The sequence below is a fragment of the Quercus lobata genome, chromosome 12, assembly GCF_001633185.2.
Source record: "Quercus lobata isolate SW786 chromosome 12, ValleyOak3.0 Primary Assembly, whole genome shotgun sequence".
NCBI lineage: Eukaryota > Viridiplantae > Streptophyta > Magnoliopsida > Fagales > Fagaceae > Quercus > Quercus lobata.
The window spans coordinates 597,237-618,425 of NC_044915.1; the positions used below are offsets into that span (position 1 = coordinate 597,237).

At 33.2% G+C, this 21,189-nt stretch overlaps 3 protein-coding genes across 4 annotated transcripts; 2 read left to right on the forward strand and 1 right to left on the reverse strand.

The window, feature by feature from the left end:
• The first annotated feature begins 818 nt into the window (after positions 1 to 818).
• Positions 819 to 3,615, forward strand: LOC115971845 (bifunctional pinoresinol-lariciresinol reductase 2-like). The gene is made up of 4 exons (XM_031091920.1): positions 819 to 1,217; positions 2,275 to 2,515; positions 2,672 to 2,875; positions 3,262 to 3,615. The coding sequence occupies exons 1-4, from the start codon at positions 888 to 890 to the stop codon at positions 3,423 to 3,425; spliced, it is 939 nt and encodes a 312-aa protein (XP_030947780.1). The 5' UTR covers positions 819 to 887; the 3' UTR covers positions 3,426 to 3,615.
• A 4,737-nt stretch (positions 3,616 to 8,352) lies between these two features.
• Positions 8,353 to 19,422, reverse strand: LOC115970899 (tetraketide alpha-pyrone reductase 1-like). Of its 2 annotated transcripts, none has more exons than XM_031090519.1 (6): positions 19,173 to 19,422; positions 17,785 to 17,954; positions 17,174 to 17,365; positions 16,268 to 16,430; positions 14,729 to 14,915; positions 8,353 to 8,766 (listed from the first exon to the last, which is right to left on the reverse strand). In XM_031090519.1, the coding sequence occupies exons 1-6, from the start codon at positions 19,294 to 19,296 to the stop codon at positions 8,622 to 8,624; spliced, it is 981 nt and encodes a 326-aa protein (XP_030946379.1). In that variant the 5' UTR covers positions 19,297 to 19,422; the 3' UTR covers positions 8,353 to 8,621. The 2 variants fall into 2 exon arrangements, with proteins under 2 accessions (XP_030946379.1, XP_030946380.1); XM_031090520.1 differs by having other exon boundaries at positions 8,682 to 8,766; positions 14,718 to 14,915.
• LOC115970902 lies at positions 9,938 to 14,458 on the forward strand. Its single transcript, XM_031090522.1, has one exon. It carries the CDS (start codon positions 12,731 to 12,733, stop codon positions 13,637 to 13,639), a length of 909 nt encoding a protein of 302 aa, XP_030946382.1. The 5' UTR covers positions 9,938 to 12,730; the 3' UTR covers positions 13,640 to 14,458.
• Positions 19,423 to 21,189: the final 1,767 nt, after the last annotated feature.

Below are 21,189 nucleotides of genomic sequence, written 5' to 3' on the forward strand. Positions count from 1 at the left end.
AGGAAGTGCAATTTAACCTGTGGATTTAAATCGCTTTATTGGAGCTCAGAGTGAAGACAGGTACTTAGCATCTCCCTTGTCAATTTCATTAAAAATTAAATAGATAAGTGAAAGGTGACATTAAATAGTCAATGCTTTTTTTTTTTTTTTTTTTTTAAGAAGAGTTAATGCTTAAATCACTAATTTCTAGAGAGTAATAATAACTTTACTATAAGTGTTTTTTTACTCTTAGATTTAACAGTAATTAATGGTTCATAAAAGGTATAACTCTTATGAAGTTACACTAGGTGTAACTTGAACCAATGCATATCTTTTTTTAAACATCATTATTCTAATGTATATGTTTCTATTTATGTTTAAATTATATTTTATATTTAAACTCTCCATTAGAATCTTACCAGAATTAAACTAAAAAACTATTAATAATTATCATAATTATTTCACTCATATTTAGAAATTAAAAAAAAAAATTAAGAACTACCGTAATTATAAAAATAAAAGACACAAAAAAAAAAAAAATCATATTTTGTTAAACTAATACATGAATTAATGACTAGTATCAATTTTTTTTTTTTTTTTTGAGAAGAACTAGTATCAAAATTGTTGGCTTTGAAATTGAAGGAACAATGATTTGATAAGTTTCTCTAAAATTTTTCTATCAAAGATTTTTTTTTCTAAGAGGACAACGAGTTTTTTTCTTTTGTTTTCTTTTTATGAATAGGAAGGGATAATGGAGTTCGTAATTTTTTTTCATCATCTCTTTTAATTGATTACGTAATGCACCTGTCATAATATAAATGATAGCCCTTGTCAAAAGCATTTGCTATAAAAAGCCGAGGAAGGAAATCTCTATAGAACCAGAACCAAGAGAAGGAAGAAAAAGAAAAATGGAAAAATGCAGAGTGCTGGTTGTAGGGGGAACTGGGTATCTAGGGAAGAGGTTGGTGAAGGCAAGTTTGGCTGAAGGTCATGAGACGTACATCCTAAACAGAGCAGAGATAGGTGTTGATATTGATAAAGTTCAAATGCTTTTGTCATTCAAGGAGCAAGGTGCTCACCTTGTTTCTGGTTCCTTTACCGATCACCAGAGTCTTGTGAAGGCTATCAAATTAGTTGATGTTGTTATCTGTACAATATCTGGAGTTCACATCCGAAGCCACCAAATTCTCCTTCAACTTAAGCTTATCGATGCCATCAAAGAAGCTGGTAATGTAAAGGTATACATATATAATATATATAAATTTTGCAAATCTATATTTTACTTGCCAATCTAAACCAAAACCCAATATTTCGTATCTGTTGTAAAACTGGTGCATTATAAATTTTGTATGTTTTTGTTTGTTCCGATCATTTCAGTTTGTTTGGGCATCCGGCCGAGTGAATAAGATTTTTATTTTATTTTCTTCCTCTAAATGTTAGACATATATAAATAATATAAGTTTTACAACATAATTCTTTTTTCTCCTCCCCTCAAATAGTCAAATGTTATTGTATCACTGTCACGTCTCTTTTCTTTTACTTTTTTTTTCTCTCTCCAAAAAAAAAAAAAAAAAAAAAAAAATCTACTTACCTTTCTTGAAATCTTTTGACTTTTCTTCTTACTCTTTCCATAACATATAAGCGTCGGTGTTAAAAATTCTATTTATTTTAACATAAAATTTATTTTTTCTATTTTATATAATTACTTATCAAAATATCAAAAACAACTCTATCGATTATATTATTTATTATATATTACATTTTATTAAATTATTATTTCTTTATCAAAATTTTATTACTCTCTAAAATCATCTCTCCTTATGTATATGAGTAAAGAAATATTAAAAAATAGATTTATATGTGAATAATAACGTTATATATTTATCCAATTACTATAGCAATAATCTAAATTTACATAAGTTTATATGAGCTGATGTGAGTAATTTTTAGAGTTGGATATGCAAAATTTACTCTTTATGTTATTATTTTCTAATATAACAAAAATTATGGAAGATATACGTTTGAAGGTCATGTAAATATTTTTGCTATAGGTAAGAAAATATCATATGTTAAATAAAATTAAAAACATATTATATATATATATATATATATTCCCTATCTCGATCTCTCAATGACATGAATCTTATTCCTCTTTTTTTTTTAATATATTTTTTCTATTTTAAATTAATATGGTATAAACGTGATAAATATGTATTTGATACATCCATACGTATAGGTTTTGTTGGTTTTTCATTAATTAGTTTACATGACAAGTTTTTTTTATAACGTTGGTAGAGATTTTTGCCCTCTGAGTTTGGCACCGACCCTGCTAGAATGGAGGATGCATTAGAACCTGGGAGAGTGACATTTGATGACAAAATGATTGTAAGGAAAGCCATTGAAGATGCTCAAATACCTTTCACATATATTTCCGCAAACTGTTTTGCTGGTTACTTTCTTGGTGGTTTGTGCCAGCCCGGTAAGATCCTTCCTTCAAGAGATTCAGTGGTATTGTTGGGTGACGGAAATAAAAAAGGTATTTCCTTAACAACCTTACTAGTTTTGCATTGTACAGATCGAAGAGAACCATGAATACCACTGAAATGTATTTGATTTGAGGATTTTCTATATGTACTCGATTTTTATATTTACCTTTACAAGAATTGCAACATTTTTCGTCTTAATGTGGCAGCAATTTATGTGGAGGAAGATGATATAGCCATGTACACCATCAAAACTATAGATGACCCTCGAACTCTCAACAAGACAGTATATCTAAGGCCACCAAAAAACATTCTATCTCAAAGAGAAGTTGTTGAGATTTGGGAGAAACTAATTGGCAAAGAGTTGCAAAAGTCTTCCATACCCAAGGAAGAGTTTCTAGCTTCCTTGAAAGGTACGATTGATACTGGTTTAATTTCTAAGACAAGTACTGTATTAATGTCTTACTTGGCTTCTAACTTTATGTTATTTTAATGGAGAGAGAATCCTGTTTTTAATAAAAAATTTAAAAAGAAAAAGAAAATGACAAAGTCAAAGAATTGACTGCCTTTAGGGTCAATCACGAAATTGTCATAGAAAAGCCTTGTTAAAAGAAAAAGTAAAAATAAAATATTCACCGAGAGTTTAATTATATATGTTATTACCGATCTCATTCACTGTTATGAGTTTTAATAAAGGTTGTAAAAATATATAACTAATTATATATTTATTTCAAAGTTTTTACTGTGTTTATGTTACATGTTTTCTTAAATTCTGATACGGATTTTTTTTCTCAAAAAGGACTAGAGTACGCAGAGCAAGTTGGACTTATACATTACTATCATGTTTGTTACGAGGGGTGTCTTACAAATTTCGAGATAGGAAATGATGCAGTAGAAGCTTCTGAGCTTTATCCAGAGATCAAGTATACTACGGTGGAAGAATACATGAAACGCTATTTATAATTAAGTACACATTGTTGTAGCATAATTATAAGTGCTTAATCTATTTTAGGATTGATGGACTTTCATCTATCCTTCTCTCTCATTTATTGCTTAGAAAAAAAAATATATATATATTTGTCCTGTCATGATGAGGTGGACATTTGCGGCATTTGCCCCCTCAACTTAAATAAGACCAAGTTGTTTTTCAATATATATATATATATATATATATATAATATACCATTATGTACTTGTCTTGAAAATATATTTTCTTTTCTTTTCTTTTTTTATATACATACAATAAGATTTGAATTAATTTTACTGTTACTTCATAATTAATTGTTCTTTACCTTCAAGTCAAGAGACTAATAGTTTATATTAGATATATAGACGAAATTCGATTACGAGTCCTTTATTTGGTGATAAAAAGCATTACCACTTGAAATAATTAAAACTCATACATAACACAATTTTTAATTGAATAATAATTAGATAATTAGCCACCATTTCAACATATTCATTGCAAATAAAAACAAAATTACAAGATAATTAACTATTGGAAACTTGTTATTTAGCTCCAAAATTTTAAATCCTTACGTGTTGCTAAACCTAACATTTATAAATATATATATATATATATATATATCAAGAAAAAAAAATCGTTACTTGTCTCTAAACCCCAATATTCCTAACACCTTCTTTTTCCATCATTTAGCCTCCAAACTTAAATTGAGAAATCAAAGTTATTAATCATTGTCTGTATTTTTTTCTTGTTGACTTTTTTACATTCAAGATTGGATTAAAATGTCACATGTGATTGCTCAAAATGCATTCTAGGCAAACAATATTTATTTTAAAGAAATTTACTTACACTATTGTGCAGACAGAACTAGATTCACACACCACCCGAGGGGGTTAAGAACCAAAATGAAAAAAAAAAAAATATATATATATATATATATATATATGAGTGTGTGTGATGCGAACCTCAATAGACACGCTTTGAGACCTAACAAAAATATTGGAATATGTTGCGAACCTCAATCGACACGCTTTGAGACCCAACAAAAATATTGGAATACTTGTCCAAGAAAGCTAAAATTCAGATTTAGATAGAAAACCTGACCCAACGTTTATAAGTAAAACGCGAACCAAATGTATAAGTAACATCTTGACCCAATGATTATAATTGAATCACGAACCAAAGGTATAAAGTTTGAACGCCACAAAGAAGAATCCCTGATAAGAAGAGCAAAGTCTCACATTTTCTGATTTTTATTCAATAATATATGAAAAACGTTTACAGACTTAGATGACTATTTAAGGGCTCCATAAAACTTGACAGATAAGAAAATATATTCTAAAATAACTCCTAATTGATACCTAACCATATCAAGAATAAAGTTTGACCTAAAAAGCATTAAATGCACCTAAAAACAAGGAAATAAATCACCTAAATCTAAAATAACGTTTTTTACATAAAAATACCAAAAATAATAAATTATAATAATTAAATAGTAAATTGTATCCTACATCAGTGTGTGTTTGAAAACACCAATGAATAATTATTTTAGGAAGCTATCATTATGATCATTAGAAAGAATTATATATTGGGGGGGGGGGGGGTTGGCAGTCAAACGGCTTAATCAAAATGAAATATTATGAAATACAAAGCACGTACATACACACATGCTTACTCATAATTATGTATGCCTTTGAAAACTCTAATGAATAATTAATTATTTAAAGAAATTATCATTGCGATAATTTTCTTAATAACAAACTTATAAGAAAAAAAATTATGTATACGTTTGTTATTTTGTTGAAAAAGATTAGTGAATTTTTTTAATACTTGTTTAGATATAACTAAATTAAAATTACAAAATAATTCTTAATTTAAGATATGTTTTATATGAAAATTAAATTAATTTTTTTAGAATTAAATTAAATTTAAATTATGCATTCATATTGTATCTATAATATATTTTTAGCTTATTCATTAATTATGAGACATGTTTTACTTTGTAGAAAATTTTAGCCTCTTAAATAATTATATTTAAATTTTGGAAGAAAAAAAAAAAAAAAAAACTTCATTTAGCACTTGCAAATCACAATACTAACAAACTTGTGCAATACACTAAATCCCAAGAATATGTAATTATTACTTGAGCCATAAATAACAAAGCAATAGTTAATGAAATAAGTTATATTTAGTGTAACTCCACATGAGTTACAGATTTTTTAAAACCATTAATTTCCATTATTCTGATAGTTAGAAAAAATTGTTTGACTTACCTCAAGTGTTTTTTTAACTAGACATGTCATTTTTTTCTAAATATACAATGGCAAGTGATAATGAATTTTAATCTCCACATTTTATTTAGTTAGTGAATAATAGACAGTTTCTCATTAAAAGGAGATTTCAGTCAAAACAAAAGTAGATTCCAGTTAAAAAAGTATTGGAAGTAAGCCAAACCCTAGAAAAAATAATATTGCCTTGTTGTCATCCTTTTAGAAGGATACCAGGTGTAACTTAAATCCATCTCATAGTCAACACACCCAGCAAGAATCATTTTAGGAAACTATCTTTCCCATTAATCTCTCAAAAAACTTATAAAACAAAATATCTTTAAAAAAACTATTTTCTTTTTAATGACATCTCATGTGACTTTGCACTCTTTATTGTCTCAAAGATCAACAAACTAAACACTATAACAATAAATTGAAGAAAAAAAATTGATTAGTCAATAAAAAAATTATGAAAACCAAAGTTTATTGAACACATAATTCGAAAAGTGGATTGTTGAATGTAAGCTGACAAAGCCTGAAAATCCTTGGACAATATTTTATCACTTAGACTATATAGTTATTCTACTTTGGATTTGAAAAGTGGATTTTCTTTTGCCACATAGTTTAAAAAGAATTGTATTAGATTCCTTTAAAAAAAAATTATAACCACTAAAGAATGTCATGTATTTTTTTTTAAAATAATGAATTTGACTATTTGATTAGACTTCTATGAAATTTATATTAACCTATTGGTAATCTCTTTTTTTTTTTTTTTAATTCCTTAAGAGGGGGAAGGGGGTAGGGGGGGGGGGGGGGGGAAATTGGCCAACATATAATTCCATCTTGGGGTGTTCATGGTGCAATGCGGTTTTGGGCTATTTTTATCACCACGCTTTGCGGTATGATTTAGCCAAAATCATAATTGCACCGCATCTCATTTTTGTGGTCACATATGCGGTGCGGTGGGGTGTGGTGCAGTTTAGAGTTTAGCCAAAACCATAACTGCACTGCACCTCATTTTTGCGATCACACGTGCAATGTAGCGTATAAGATACGGTTTGAAGCTAGTATATTTTTCAAATTTTGGGCTTTCTCTACCCATCCCAAAATTGATTTTCCCTTTGTTTTGGGCTAAGTTTTAAATTATTGAGCTAATTTTTTTTTGGGCTAGCTTTCCTAATCAACACTTGCTAGATTATTAATTTGTTTTTTTTTGAAAATTAGGATTATTAAACTATTAATAATATATTTAATATTAAAAAAATAGATATATTAATATATAGTGAGGGTGCGGTTTTCTTATTATAAAACAGCAAACTGCACTACACCATGTGGCGTGGTGCGGTGTGGTACACTGTTATTTGCGATGCAGTGCAATTATGTCATTTTGCGAACGGTTTTGGTACGGTTTGTGCGGTTTGGTAAACAATCCTTCCATCCTACTCCCAAGTCCCAACTGCTCCCGCAAGAAGACATATGAGAGAGAAAAAGAGGGAGTACATAATGTTCAGGAAAATTATATAAAAAATTCTCACACAAATCAACATGGGATGGGAACCTTCTTTGTCTTCTAATTTATATTTGGCTAAATTACAAACTACGCCCCTAAAATTTGAGAGTATTTAGATTTTATACTTATGAAGTTTCAGAACTTGAATTTCACTTTCCAAGGTTATATTCTGTTTGTATCAGCAATCCCTTCATCCACAATTTCTGTTAAATGTCACATAAACTTGTCATGTGTTTAATTCATCCAATAAAAATATGTCACATCATTTTTGTTTCCAAAAAAAATTTAATAATTTAATAAAATTAATTTGTCATCATTTTATTGGATGAATTAAATAGACGTTGCATGCTTATGTGACTTTCAATGAAAATTATGGATGGAAGGGCTGCTGAAACTTTTTTTTAACACAAAATGACAAGCTTTATTGAAGTAAATTAACTAGATACACATCAAGGAAAATTTGCCAATTTGGTGCTGGAGGAAGCTTGGAACATCTTATTCTTCCATCGACACGGTAGATTCTGATTCTGATACATGCTTGGCATTCCTAACTAGAAGGTGGCCATACTTTTGGTGGTATTAAATTTGAGTTTCACAATCCGAACTCAAACAAACAACTGAAAAACCATTTGCAGGCCAAGGCCAATTGTACCAAAATAGGATAACTTAAATTGGAGCTTCTAACCTCCACTAATCTCAATGTCTCTTATCCATCCAGTACCATTAAATCAACATGTATATTTAATTCTCAGACTCAAATGCCACTCCTACCACTACCATCTCAATAATGTCAAATCGTAACTCACCATGATGCAAAACTGAAAGAATTTAACTGCCCAGAATCTCACTTGGTATCATTATAAAAATCGAGCATGTCACCCCTAGCTCAGAAGTCAGTAATCAGGAAGTGGCATTTGCTTTTAAGTGCAAATATTGTAGCTCCTACCACTTTGTACTCAATTTTCTAAGGACAATGAGGTTTCCTTGCAATCAAATTGGTGCAATATGGTGAAAATTCATTGCTATAAACTTATTAGTAAGTCTTAATCTGAGAAACAATTCTGGCCACTGGAAGCAAGTCCACCCTTTTATGTATTTTGAACATGGACAAGCTTGTGCAGTACCATTTAACTGAATCTATATACAATGTTTATTTAAAATAATTCCTAAATATTCTACTAGGATAGCGAACAGCAGCAACTTCAATGTTTTATTTACAGCCTGCTTGAAACTTTATAAGATATGCTTGAAGAGCAAAGAGTCACACACATTCTCTATACCTTCATTATACAATCTTACAAAATTCAGTCCTCAAGGACAGTCAGTGCTACTAGAACTTTTGTTTGAAATGAAAAAGTTTAAGGATATGCAAAGTTTATTTATAATCATTTGCCAGAATTGCTGTCAAATACGATGAATCAAACACTTAATAACTTCTTCTCCTTCAAGCTTTCAACAGTATCCTTTAGACTCACCTCCACAGGAGTAAAGCTAAGACCCAAATTTTCTGCTCTCTCCTTGGACACCTGGTATGTTGGCACAAAAGGGTTGTCATCCACAGATCTGCAATGAATAGAACATAAGCCAATTTTGTTGGAATTCTATCATAGTGATAGCTAAATATCTTACAAAACACATTATTAAATTAAATGGTCCACAATTCAGACTGCATATCTTTTGATGCCTGAGTTCAAAATATGAAAAGTTCAAACAGTCAGTTTTGAGGTAGACAGGCTATTCAGTAAATATAATTTGTAGGTTTGTTATTTAATCATGTGCTTACACAGTGACCAAGCTATTCAGAATAATTGAACATGAACATGATGACAAGTTAGAGAGGATTCTAGAACTCATTGTCTCAACCACTTGGCTTCAATAACCTTGCTTGTACTCTTGGCGCTTGTTTAGTGCCTCTGGCTATCATGTGCTTGAGTTTTCCTGGCCTCCTCCGTGAGCTCCACTCCGAGGTGGGTTCACCTCTGCCCGTCCGTGGGTCTTTCTTCCCCTTTTGTGGGGCTTATTCCTTCCCTATCTGTGGGCTTCGCTCTGCCCAGTTAGGGTTTGCTCTGCCCAGTCAGCAGGTCATCCTCGACCTGTGGATTCAATCCGTAAGCTCTTTTCCAGCTTTATCTTACTTTCTGAGTTTTGGTTGGTAGTTTTGTTGATGTTGGCAGGTGATTGTATTTTGCTGTAGAATTTTGGTGTTGGGTTATGATGTAGATTTCTTAGGGCATTTGGTTTGTGGTTGTCAAGAGTGAATGTTTATTGGAGTTGATTGGAGATTGGATTATAGAATTATGGATGGTGGTTGTTCTTGTTGGTGGGCTGTATGTGTAGACTTTGGAGGGCTCTAGTTAAAGAGTTTCTTCAGTTTGAAGTTACTGAGTTTTGGCTGGTGGTTGTTCTTGTAATTGTTTTATCCCTCCACACCATGAGAATCCTATCTAGGAATTGTCGTTGTGCTGGTAGAGCCCCAACAGCTAGTGCCTTAAAGGCTCTTGTTAGAGAAGAATGGCCTGATGTAGTTTTCATTCCAGAATCCAAAGCAAGTCTCCAAAAATAGAAAAAATGAGATCAAGTTTGGGTTTTGTTGACTGCTATAATGTTGAGTCTACAGGTGAATCTGGTGGTTTAGCCTTAATATGGAGAAAGGGTGTGGAGCTGGAGGTCATATTTGCAGACAGAAATGTCATTGCGCCTTTGGTTTATTCATCCCCCCCCCCCCCCCCCCCTTCCATGGCTTCTTTTTGCAGTGTATGGCCCTTCTAGTGTAAATGGCAGGGCTAAATTTTGGGGTCTTATGGAGGGCATGGTTAATTCATTTGCTGGACCTTGGTTAGCAATTGGGGACTTCAATTGTTTGATTAATAGTGCAGAAAAGAGAGTTGGAAGACAGGTTGGAAAAGGTTCTACCAGAAATTTTAAAAATTTTGTTCTTGGAACAGGAGCCATTGATCTTGGCTTTTGTGGCTCTAAATTTACATGGTCCAATAAACGTGCTGGTTTTGCTAATGTTAAGGAGAGGTTGGACAGAAGGTGTTTGTAATCAGGAATGGCAAGGCTTGTTTCCTAAAGCCGAGATTAAGCCTCTGATAGCGTCATCCTCAGATCATAATCCTATTTTGCTAGACACCCATTTGGAGGACAATTCAAGAGCAAGGCCTTTCCGTTTTGAGGCTATGTGGACTGGAGATGCAACAAGTTCACAGGTAGTTCAGCTACTTCAGCAAGCTTGGCAACTGCAAGTAGAAGGGTCTCATGGTTTCAAACTGGCAAGAAAGATTCAACAAGCAAGAGACAAGCTAAAAGAGTGGAACAAAACACAGTTTGGATATGCAAGAACCAGAATCAAAGAGTTGGAGAAGAAAAGAAAATTGAAGAAATTCAAAATAGAGCCCCAACTCAAGAGAATCTAGAGGTTGAAGCAGCCTTGTGTTTAGAGTTAGAAAAATGGTTAGAATGGGAGGAAGTAAAGTTAAAAAAGAAATCCCGGGAGTTGTGGTTAAAGGTAAGAGATTGGAATTCAAGATTTTTTCATTTATCAACCATTATTCGGAGACAAAGGAACTGTATTACTGAAGGAACCGCATTACTGAAATTAGAGAAGATGAAGGATCCAGACAGATTGACAGAAATGAAACAGGGGCATACTTCACTACTAAATTCAAAGAAGTATTCCAATCTTCTAACACGAGTGGCAACTAATCTTGATGGTCTTATTGAGCCATGTGTTTCATACGAAGAAAAAATAGAATTAACTAGAGTTCCCTCAGAAGAAGAAATTAGAAGTTGTATTCAATATGAACCCACTTAAAGCTCTGGGCCTAGATGATATGCCAGGATTGTTTTATAAACATTATTGACTAATAGTTGGGGAGCAGCTTGTGGCTGCAATTCAAAGCTTTTTCAGAGAGGGTTGGTTGCTTAGAGAGATGAATCATACCTTTATTACTCTAATACCCAGGGTCCAAGGAGCTCATAATTTCAACCAATTCAGGCCTTAGTCTTTGCAATTTCTGTTATAAGGTGATCTCCAAAACCCTAGCGAATCGAATGAGGCCCCTTCTTGAAAAGATGATTGATCCAGCCCAAGTTGCATTTATCCCAAATAGAAGCATCTCTGAAAATGTAGTTATTGCTCAAGAAGTTGTGCATAGTTTTAACGATATGAAGAGGAAAAGGGGTTGCATCAGGATCAGATCAGATTTTCACAAAGCGTATGACAAGATGGAGTGGAACTTCATATCAGCTGTTCTAAGGGCTTTTGGGTTCGGCCAGAAGTTCACTAAGTTAATCCATCAATGTATGTCCACTGTTAATTACACCTTGCTGCTCAATGGTGGAAAGGAGACTAGAATTTCTCCCTCAAGGGGGCTAGGACAAGGTGATCCTCTATCCCCTTATCTATTCATTATAGGCAGTGAAGTTTTAGCTAGATTGATTAATAGAGAGGACAATAGGGGCTCGATAAAAGGAGTGAAGGTGTCCAATGTTGCTCCTCCAATTACCAAGCTATTTTATGCTGACAATGTGATGCTGTTCTGTAATGCCAAGATGTCTGAAGTGCGGGATCTTATGAACTGTTCGTTGTTATATTGTGAGTGGTCGGGCCAAAGCATTAGCCTTGAGAAGATAGGGGTGTTTAGTTCAAAAGGAGTTCATTCCTGATTTCAAAGGCAAATTAAAGACCAAACAGGCATCAAGAAGCTGTCACAGGGTACTAAATACTTGGGAGTACCCCTATTTCTATCAAATAATAGAAGCAGAGATTTTGAGTATGTAAAAAACAAGGTTCAAGCTAGAACTGCCAGTTGGAAAAGCAAAAGTCTCTCTTGGTCAGGAAGGGCAATACTCATCAAGTTAGTAGCTCAAGCAATACCAAACTACACAATGTCAAGATTCATGCTTCCTCAGACTAAATGGTAAGTCGGATGCTGCTGTTAGGCGTTTTTGGTGGAGTCCTAAGAAGGATAATCAAATCTTCTATTCTCCACTGGCATGAGATGAATTATGCAAGCCATTAAAGCAAGGTGGGATGGGATTCAACAGATTTGAGGACATCAATTTAGCTCTTATAGCCAAGGGTTTTGTCCGGAAAGAATTGCCTTTTTGTCAAGTTGGTGGTTGCAAAGTACAAAGTCAGATCAAGTTGGCTTACAGCACCTCAAACAACCAAAACCTCATGGATTTGAAAGAGCATAGAGGATGCCAGGACTCTGTTACAAAAAGGTGCATGCAAATTGGTGGATTCAGGTGAGTCCATTCTGGTGTGGGAAGATCCTTGGCTACCCAACAAACCAGGATTCTCTCCCAGTCCAGCCTCCCAACAAGGTGATTCTTGCTTGGTGGTCTCTCAATTAATGAACCAAATGAAAACAGGTTGGAATGTGACAAAACTACAGCAATTATTTGATCAATATCAGCAATCTTGAAAATTCCAATTTGGAACAGTGGCCAAACAGACAGATGGGCACGTACCAATTCGGTAAGTGGTCAATTTTCAGTGAAAACAGCATACAATCTAATAATGGAGAGTGATGGACAAAATAGTGCCGACTCATTTAAAAGAAAGATTTGGAAGACAAAGCTACACCGTAGACTCAAACTGCACCTGTGGAGGATCGCATCAGACTTGCTTCCAACCAAAGATCAAACTAGCAGATATGTTCATATCCCTGATCTAAGTTGTCCTTTTTGTGGCTTTGATTCTACATCCACCTTGCATTTATTCACTCAATGTCATATTGCAAGGGCACTCTGGTACAGAAGTCAATTGAGTATCAGATTGGACAACCTGCAATTATCCTCTACATCTCAATTGATTGAAATGCTACTTGACCCACCAAATGTTATGCAATTTGATAAGGAAAATAAAGTGAAGTTTCTTTTGTTTGGAGCTTTGTGTATTGACTGTATATGGATGTGGAGAAACAAAGTTGTCCATGAGGGATTGCTGCCATCTGAGGTGCAGAAATCTAGAAGCTTTCATAAGCTAGTTCAAGAACATTGGCGGTTGATAAAATCAAGCCTGCCTATGGATTCTTGGAGAAGTCTAAGTAGGTGGTTAAAACCAAGGTATAATTCCTTCAAACTTAATTGTGATGCTGCTGTTGGGCTGAGTTACTCTTCTATTGCTGTGGTTGTTAGAGATTGGAGAGGAAAATTGGTTTTTGCCCACTCAAAGAAGGAAAATACCAATGTCACTCTTCAAGCTGAGGCTGATGCAATTATATTGGCGCTTAATATTGCTACCAAGTTGAATGCTTCTCACTTCGTAATTGAAAGCGACTCCAAGATATGTATAGATTCAATAAGAGCTCCTGGTGATCAAGTTCCATGGAGATTGCTTAGCTTTGTTTCGGCTGTTAACTCTATATTTGTCGAGCTTGGTTCAGTATCCTTTAGCTGGGTTTATCAAAGCCAAATGGTCTTGTAGCTTTTTTTATTTTGGAAGTTTTGGTCTTGGTCATTTCCCTCCTAGTGTTGTAGATGTGATTGTAAAGGAGGCTGACCCTTTTGTGTAGTTTTCTTCCTTCTTCAATAAAGTCTTTTATTTCATCAAAAAAAAAAAGAATAATGAACATGATAGTTGCATAAAGTAGAGCTGTTAATGTTGAGGTAGACTGTAACAAGGTTAGGAGCTCAACTTTTGTTATGGGTTTAAACTAGGGGCAAAATAGTAATGTCACTGTACTCCTTTATATCTAAATAATATTTTATGTGTTAGGGTCAACTTATCAAACCCTAAACTCTTTTACTGTTACAACAACTTTGATTTTGGAAGTTGATGACCTTATGCTCTTGGTGAGAAAAGAAATTACTTGATGATTATGCTGGTTCTTTTTCCCTTTCGGACTGGTTATTCTATGGCTAATTCACATTGTCTAGAATACAGTAGAGTTCCTAAATGCTATACAATGTAATGGCTTATAGCTCGCCTATGCCTTTGAGCATGTAAGGTGAAACTGTATATGGATGACATCATCCAAAATAGAAACAAAATAAAAGACCATAATATTGTTTAAAATAACAAAATAAAAGACACTGAAAAAGGATTATAGATGATAGACTTGGCCAAACTGAGAATTTCTTCTCTCTTCTGTAGGCCTCCCCCCTTTTTTTTAACCAAGCATATAGGAAGATCTTAGTTATAAATTTTTAAATATTATGAAAAGCACACATGAAACAAGATCTCTATGGGGTTTTGTATCTGTGGTTTACTCCCCAGGGATGGGTCCAAAGGGCCCTGCCTTGATGAGGTACCATGCCATAAAAATAAAAATAAAATTCATATGAAAATATTATGATAAAAAAAAAAAAAAAAAAAAAAAAAAAAAGAAGGAATTTCCAAATCAGGATGGGAAGATATTGTCCAAGGAAAAGAAAAACATATGTAATTTGCACTAGAAAATAATGAATGTAAAGCCAAAACTCAATCAGGCCAAAGATAATTAGAAATTGTTCAATGCATCTATGAGAAAAAGACGAGACAAATAGTAGTAAAATAGACGTATATGCAGCTTACTTTTCAGGAAGATTCAGATCAGGGAAGAGCTCGTGCAAATTTTTCACAACCTCATAACAGTGCATAACTCTTCCAACTAAACAATATCTTCCACTAGCTGATGGGCTCTCAAAGGCTAGTATATGAGCATTAGCAACATCTCTAACATCAGCCCATCTGTAAGTTGCATTTGAAAAAGTTTTGGCCCCTGCATAAGATAAACCATCAACTCCTTGCATCACAAAAAATTGTATCAAAGAAGAGGGAATTAGGCAGAACCACATTCTGGCAGAAATTAAGACATTTGAATGATTGTAGAGATGCACTCACAACTTGACTACTTTTAATTTAAAAGAGAGTCCTTAAACAAGGAACTTACCCTATAACTAAGATTCCATCTATTCCTTTGAAATGCTTTAAACATAAACACACCTTTTATCTGTTGTAAACAGTCCAAAGCAAAGTAACATGCCACAATAATAGTTGGCCAATTGCAAGAATCTCAAGATGACAGCAAAAAAGACATGAAAAATTGATAATTCTAAGTAGCGTGTTTAAAAAAGGGTCACTAAAAGTCATTCAGATGAACATATCAAAGAATTTTCAAACGGAAATTTTCACTGGAATAATAAAGCACAAAACTACCAGTTTTGGACAAAGTTTGGAATTTGTGCTTATTTAATTGATGTGAAATAGTAGCAAGCTAAATTTGTGAACCAATATGTTTTGGTTATGTACTGAGGTGGTGATAAAATTAAGTTAGGTTTGCAGCCATTACCTTAAAATTTCATCTGATATCATTCCCAAATAAGATACAATAGAGCATTAAAGCCTTAATTAGTGCAGGGAGTTTGGAAGCCCAGAGCTTTGACAAATTTGATCCAATGATAAGTTGACAACTGTAAATCATTTGAACAAAATAAACGAACAAAGGGATGATGAAATGACAAGGGGTGCCACATCAGACTGCTCAGAAAATAGTATCTGTTCACTGTATAAAAATTAAGCAACAAAGAACATAACCTACATCACACTTCAAATTGTAGAAGTTGTGAAATATTAAAGCTAATTTTCATTTGAGGTAAGTAGTTACTGAGTGTTGGAATCCCTGGAGAAAGAATTATGATTTGATTAATATACCTAATTCAGGCAAAAATACTTTGCGCATAACACTGTTCTAAATCCCCCTATCGAATAGATTATGTTAACTATTGCCACTGAATAACTTTAGATTTTTGTCCCACACAATATTTTAGACATAAGAACAATGAACTTAGCCAAACAGATGCATGGGGTCAGTCATTTTTCTTTTGGAGGTTTGTGCTGTTAGGCATATTAATCTCTAAATTATAAGAAAAAAATAATACATGAATCACAAAAGTTTGAACCCATTATCTTCGCCCCTTATGTGGGGGGGGGGGGGGGGGGAAGGAGAAACGTCATTTGGTCCAACATCATTTTATTTCACAAGCATGCATTACTATTCAATAGAAAGATAAAAAAAAATAAAAAAATAAAATAAAATAAAATAAACCTCTATAGACTAGAGCTGAAGAGTACCATTTACAAGTTTCAGAATTGGCTCCACACTTGTATTAAGAGTTGGCTGTAAGAGAGGACCAATCACAAACCCTGGATTTATTGTGACCATGTCAATTGCATTCTCTTTTGCAAATTTCCAAGCAGCCGCCTCAGCTAAGGTCTTTGAAAGTGAATACCAAAGCTGATGAAAACAAATGATCTCAAAGTAAACAAATGATTTCCAATCCAGTTGTGTTGATAGAGAATATATGTCATATAACCAAAACAAATAATTTTTTTTCTTTTTTATTTTTAAAAAAAGGCATCATATTTGCTACCACAGATATGAAGCTTAGTGATGATTGCATCCTCCCACCAAAAACCAAAAGAAATTTGTTGGTTAGTAATATATATATATATATCTAAACTTATATTTTTCCCTCTATCAACTGCTCCGGAAAGAAAAGAGAGTAAACCTCCTTAAAATTCAATATTCTATTGAAGATGCTTTCCTAGCAAACACTTAGACCCAGCTTAGAGAGAAACATATTAGTGGACATCTTCAAATATAGTAATCAAAAAGACAAATAAAGCTTCAATTACACTTTGATGGAATAAGAATTGTTCTAAAGAGCTATCACTACACTTGGGAGCATCATATATACTAAGTGCTATGGTGTCTTCTATTTCACAATACTTTATATAAATATGGGATATGAAGGCTGAACATGAATAAACTCACTCAAGAAGGCTACATCCATAGTATAAGATAGGAGAAAAACTATCCAGGGGAAAAAGGAAAGCAAAAATAAAGAAAAAGCTTAATTGCAGCTGATATGATGTGACTGATAAACCATTATGAAGCCAGAGAAATTGCCAAATGTAGCATTCACTAAAGAACCTGGAAAAGAGAGCATGTAATAAGAAATTAGAACATATATGCACCTTTGATTTCTCACAGAAAGCAGCATCTGAAAACCAAGTCTCATCAATTAATACATCAGGAGCAAGAGGTTTTCCATTGAATGCAACCGCTGCCATTGAGGATGTTATAACCACTCTTTTAATAGATGGAACTTTGGCACATGATCTAAGGACATTAAGTGTTCCTTTCAATGCAGGTTCAATTAATTCTGTCTGGAAAGAATTATAAAAAAAATCTCGTTATGAATTGGGTAAGTCAACATATGCACAAGTGATTTGAGATGTCATTTGCACAGTATCTACATAGACTGTTACGTTTTTCCCCCCTTAGATTTTTAAACAGTTTAAAGATCTACTAACGAAGACTTGCGCACAAACATTGGAGCAAATCAAAAGAAATTATATAAGAGATAAAAGAAGCATCCAATGGGCATTTCAAAACATGCGAAATGAAAAAAGGGGTAATTTCATGGACTACTTTATGTGATCAGAGGGCAAGAAAGTTTCACTTACTTTTGGTAAATCAAAGTATTAAAAAAGATTTAGTCATTCTTTGAAAATGTATATATATATATATATATATGTTTCCATATTATATGACATTCATCATTCAATTTAAGTGTAACAGATACCTGTGGATCAGCAGAATAGTTAATAACGGGAGAGGCTGTATGAAAAACGCCCTTACATCCATCAACCAGAGAATCAAAAGATCCTTCTTCCAGTAAATCAGCTTTGAACAAATGAAGTCTTTCCTTAGCTCCATCAAGTGCAAGTAAGTGTTCCATCTTCCTTGGATCATCTATGGTCACATTTAAAGCAGAACCCATAAGTTGTTTATATTGTATCTTTTAAAAATGTATACATCTGAGTTTATACATCTTAACATCACCTATATACTCTATTTTTTCCTTCACAAATATCAAAATTATAAGTATTCAAGTAATAATTTCAAAATTAAAATTTGATTAAATTACTAATTTGATCCTCTAACTATTGGATAAAGTTCAATTGCATTAATTTAGTCATTCAATTTCCAAAATCATGCCAAATTCATTCTTGGGTCACCTTTCCATTTAAATTTTAACATAATTAATAATTGAAAATGATTAGATTTCAAAATTTTACACATTTTATAATAATCATTTAACCTAGGACACTTCGTTTAGGTGTTGTATATGTGTCATAACGGTGTCTTATATGCCGTGTCATGTTATAATTTTTCAAAAATTGCTCGTAACACTGTATTGTACCTGTACCGGTGTCAGTGTCCATGCATCCTAGCTTTTAATTTGTGTTCCATTTTCTACATTAGTTAGGTTCATTAAAATTTAAATGTAGAGGAGTAGATTCAAAGATGAGATTGACTATACTAATTGGCACAACAAATAATTGAGGGACTAAATTGACACAATTAATAGTTGAGGGACCAAAATTAAACTTTAACTTATAGTTTGAGGATCAAATTAGTAATTTAACCATGAAAATTATACAGTCTCATTTTAGTGGTTACTATCAGCTAGCAAAGCAAAGTGGGAGGGGGAAGTCCTCGAATTTGGTTGACGATCTCCTAAACGCAAACGATCAAACTGATCATTAAATTGATTTTAGTAAACACTAGATTTTAAACCCAATTCTTAAAATTCAAGCATAATTTATCTTCTTGATATATAATTCAAACATGATCATCATTTATCACAACCCTTTAAAGAGAAAGGGGAAAAAAATTTGGTTTAATTTAGGAAGCTTGCAAATTCAATTAGTGTTAGAACTTGGCTCAATAAAGAAAAAGATTAACTAGTTAAACAAAAAGGTTATAACATTAAATTAGTCTGAGTAAAAACTAAACTGGGTTCACGATGATTATGAAAAAATGGTGATGGATGAAAAGTTGAAAACCCAGTTGTAAAATGTTTGCAAAATAAAAAAAAAATAAAAAATAAAAAAATAAATCAAAGGCTGTCAAATGAAATGGGAGAGTTTGGAGTGAGTGTGAGTGAGAGTGAGAGTATATACTAACTTGGGTCACGAACTGTGGCTTTGACAGTGTAACCACGTTGGAGCAAGAACTTGACGAGCCATGAAGCTATGTAACCAGATGCTCCAGTTACACACACTACCTTCTCTGCTCCTCCTCCACTCATTCTCTCTCTCTCTCTCTCTCTCTCTCTCTCCCGCTTCTAGTTTTTATGCCGTAGGAAGGAAGAGAGAGAGAGAGAGTGCGTGCGTCAAGTCAACTTAAGTTACACACCAATGTCACTCACGTACGTGATCCCATATTTTTGTTTTGTTTTTTTGTTTTTGTTTTTATGTCCTCTCTCTCTCTCTCTCGGCGAAAATGGGTAATTACCCATAAAAATCTAACTATTCAGTTAGTTGGCCCGGTTTGTAAAGAAATTGGGATTTTAGCAACTCGAGCCTTAAAGGCTCGATTTTGGGCTCTAAATCGAGTTTTTAAGGCTCGATTTTCATGGGTCGTTCGCATCTGATCTGGCAAATTTTCCAGGTGGCGTCTGAATAGAAATCGAGTCTCTGAGACTCGATTTACATATAAAAACAAAACAAAAACCACTACAACTTGTTCAGCAGAGAAGAAAGAAAAAAAAAAACAGAGAAGAATGGGTTCATCAGAGAAGAAAGAAAGAAAAAAATCCAGAAACAGTCGGGTCGCGCGGCAACCTGGTCGTGCGCGGCCTGGGCCGGGTTCGCCGGCCTAGATTTGTCGCGCGTGGCATGGGTCGGCTTGAGCTGATCTCCATTCCTTCTTCTTCTTCTTCTCTTTTTTTTTTTTTTTTTTTTTTTTTTTCTGCGTTTTTTCCGCTGATTCTGCATTTGGGGTTGCATTTTGAGTTATTAATATTTTATTTTTGGGTTGGAAATCGAGTCTCTAAGACTCGATTTCCATGTAGACGCCACCTGGACAAAGTGCCACATCAGAGAGAAATAACGCATGAAAATCGAGCCTCAGAGGGTCGATTTAGGAGCCCAACATCGAGTCTTTGAGGCTCGAGTTGCTAAAAATATATATAGTTTGTAAACGGACCCTACTAACTAATTAGTTTGTTTTCTATGGGTATTTACCCATTTTCGCCCTTTCTCTCTCTCTCCAGTGGAGGTCAATTTGGACTCTTCACTTCATATTATATAAATTAATAATTCAATAGTTATTACTTCTATATTATATAAATTAATAATTTAATAGTTACAATTGAAATGAGATTTAAATCATCAACATCTACTTTGAAACTAGGTAATGTCAATTGAGATACAATATTTTTGACTTTTATATTATATTCATTAAATATGCAAGGTCTGCCTCGACATTCCCTTACTACACATGACTTTCACAATTTTGAGGGAAAAAAGATGAAGCAAATAGATGTATCCTTTAAGAAAAAATAATTAATTTTTAATTTTTTGGATTTTGGACTCTGGATTTTGGAATTTGGCCCCCCCAAAAAAATTATTCAGGCTAATTCCTTCCCATGTTTGGTGCATCTACAGTGTACCAAATAAGCTAGTGAATGCAGTGCCCAAATATGTTTGTCTTAAGGCATGCTATATGTATTAGCTTTGAAGCTTAAAAGTTATGCTACCGTTAAGGACCTGCCTTAGTTTCTCAATTTTTTTTTTTTTTTTAAAATTTATTTATTGAATTACACCTTTTTTTTTCATTTTAAATGTTGATGTGACTTTTTTTGCCATCTAAGTGTTAATGTGGATTCTAAAATTTAAACACATCAGCATTAGACATGTTAGCAATGCATGTCATTAGTCACATAAGTACTTTCTATTAGTAAGTTGACGATAGAAACTAAATTGACTTTAAGTTGAAAATAACATGAACTGAATTGATTGGTACTAAAATGGATGAACTAAATTGACTGTGACTCCAAAATATAGGAATTGAAATGGTATTTTTGTCTTTTTTTTGTCATTTAATGAAAATGGACATGTTTGGCCTTTGGTCAAATTCAGGCAAAGTTCTTAGCTTTTAGGGTTTGCCTGGAATCCAATGCAAGGGTTTTGTCCTCCAT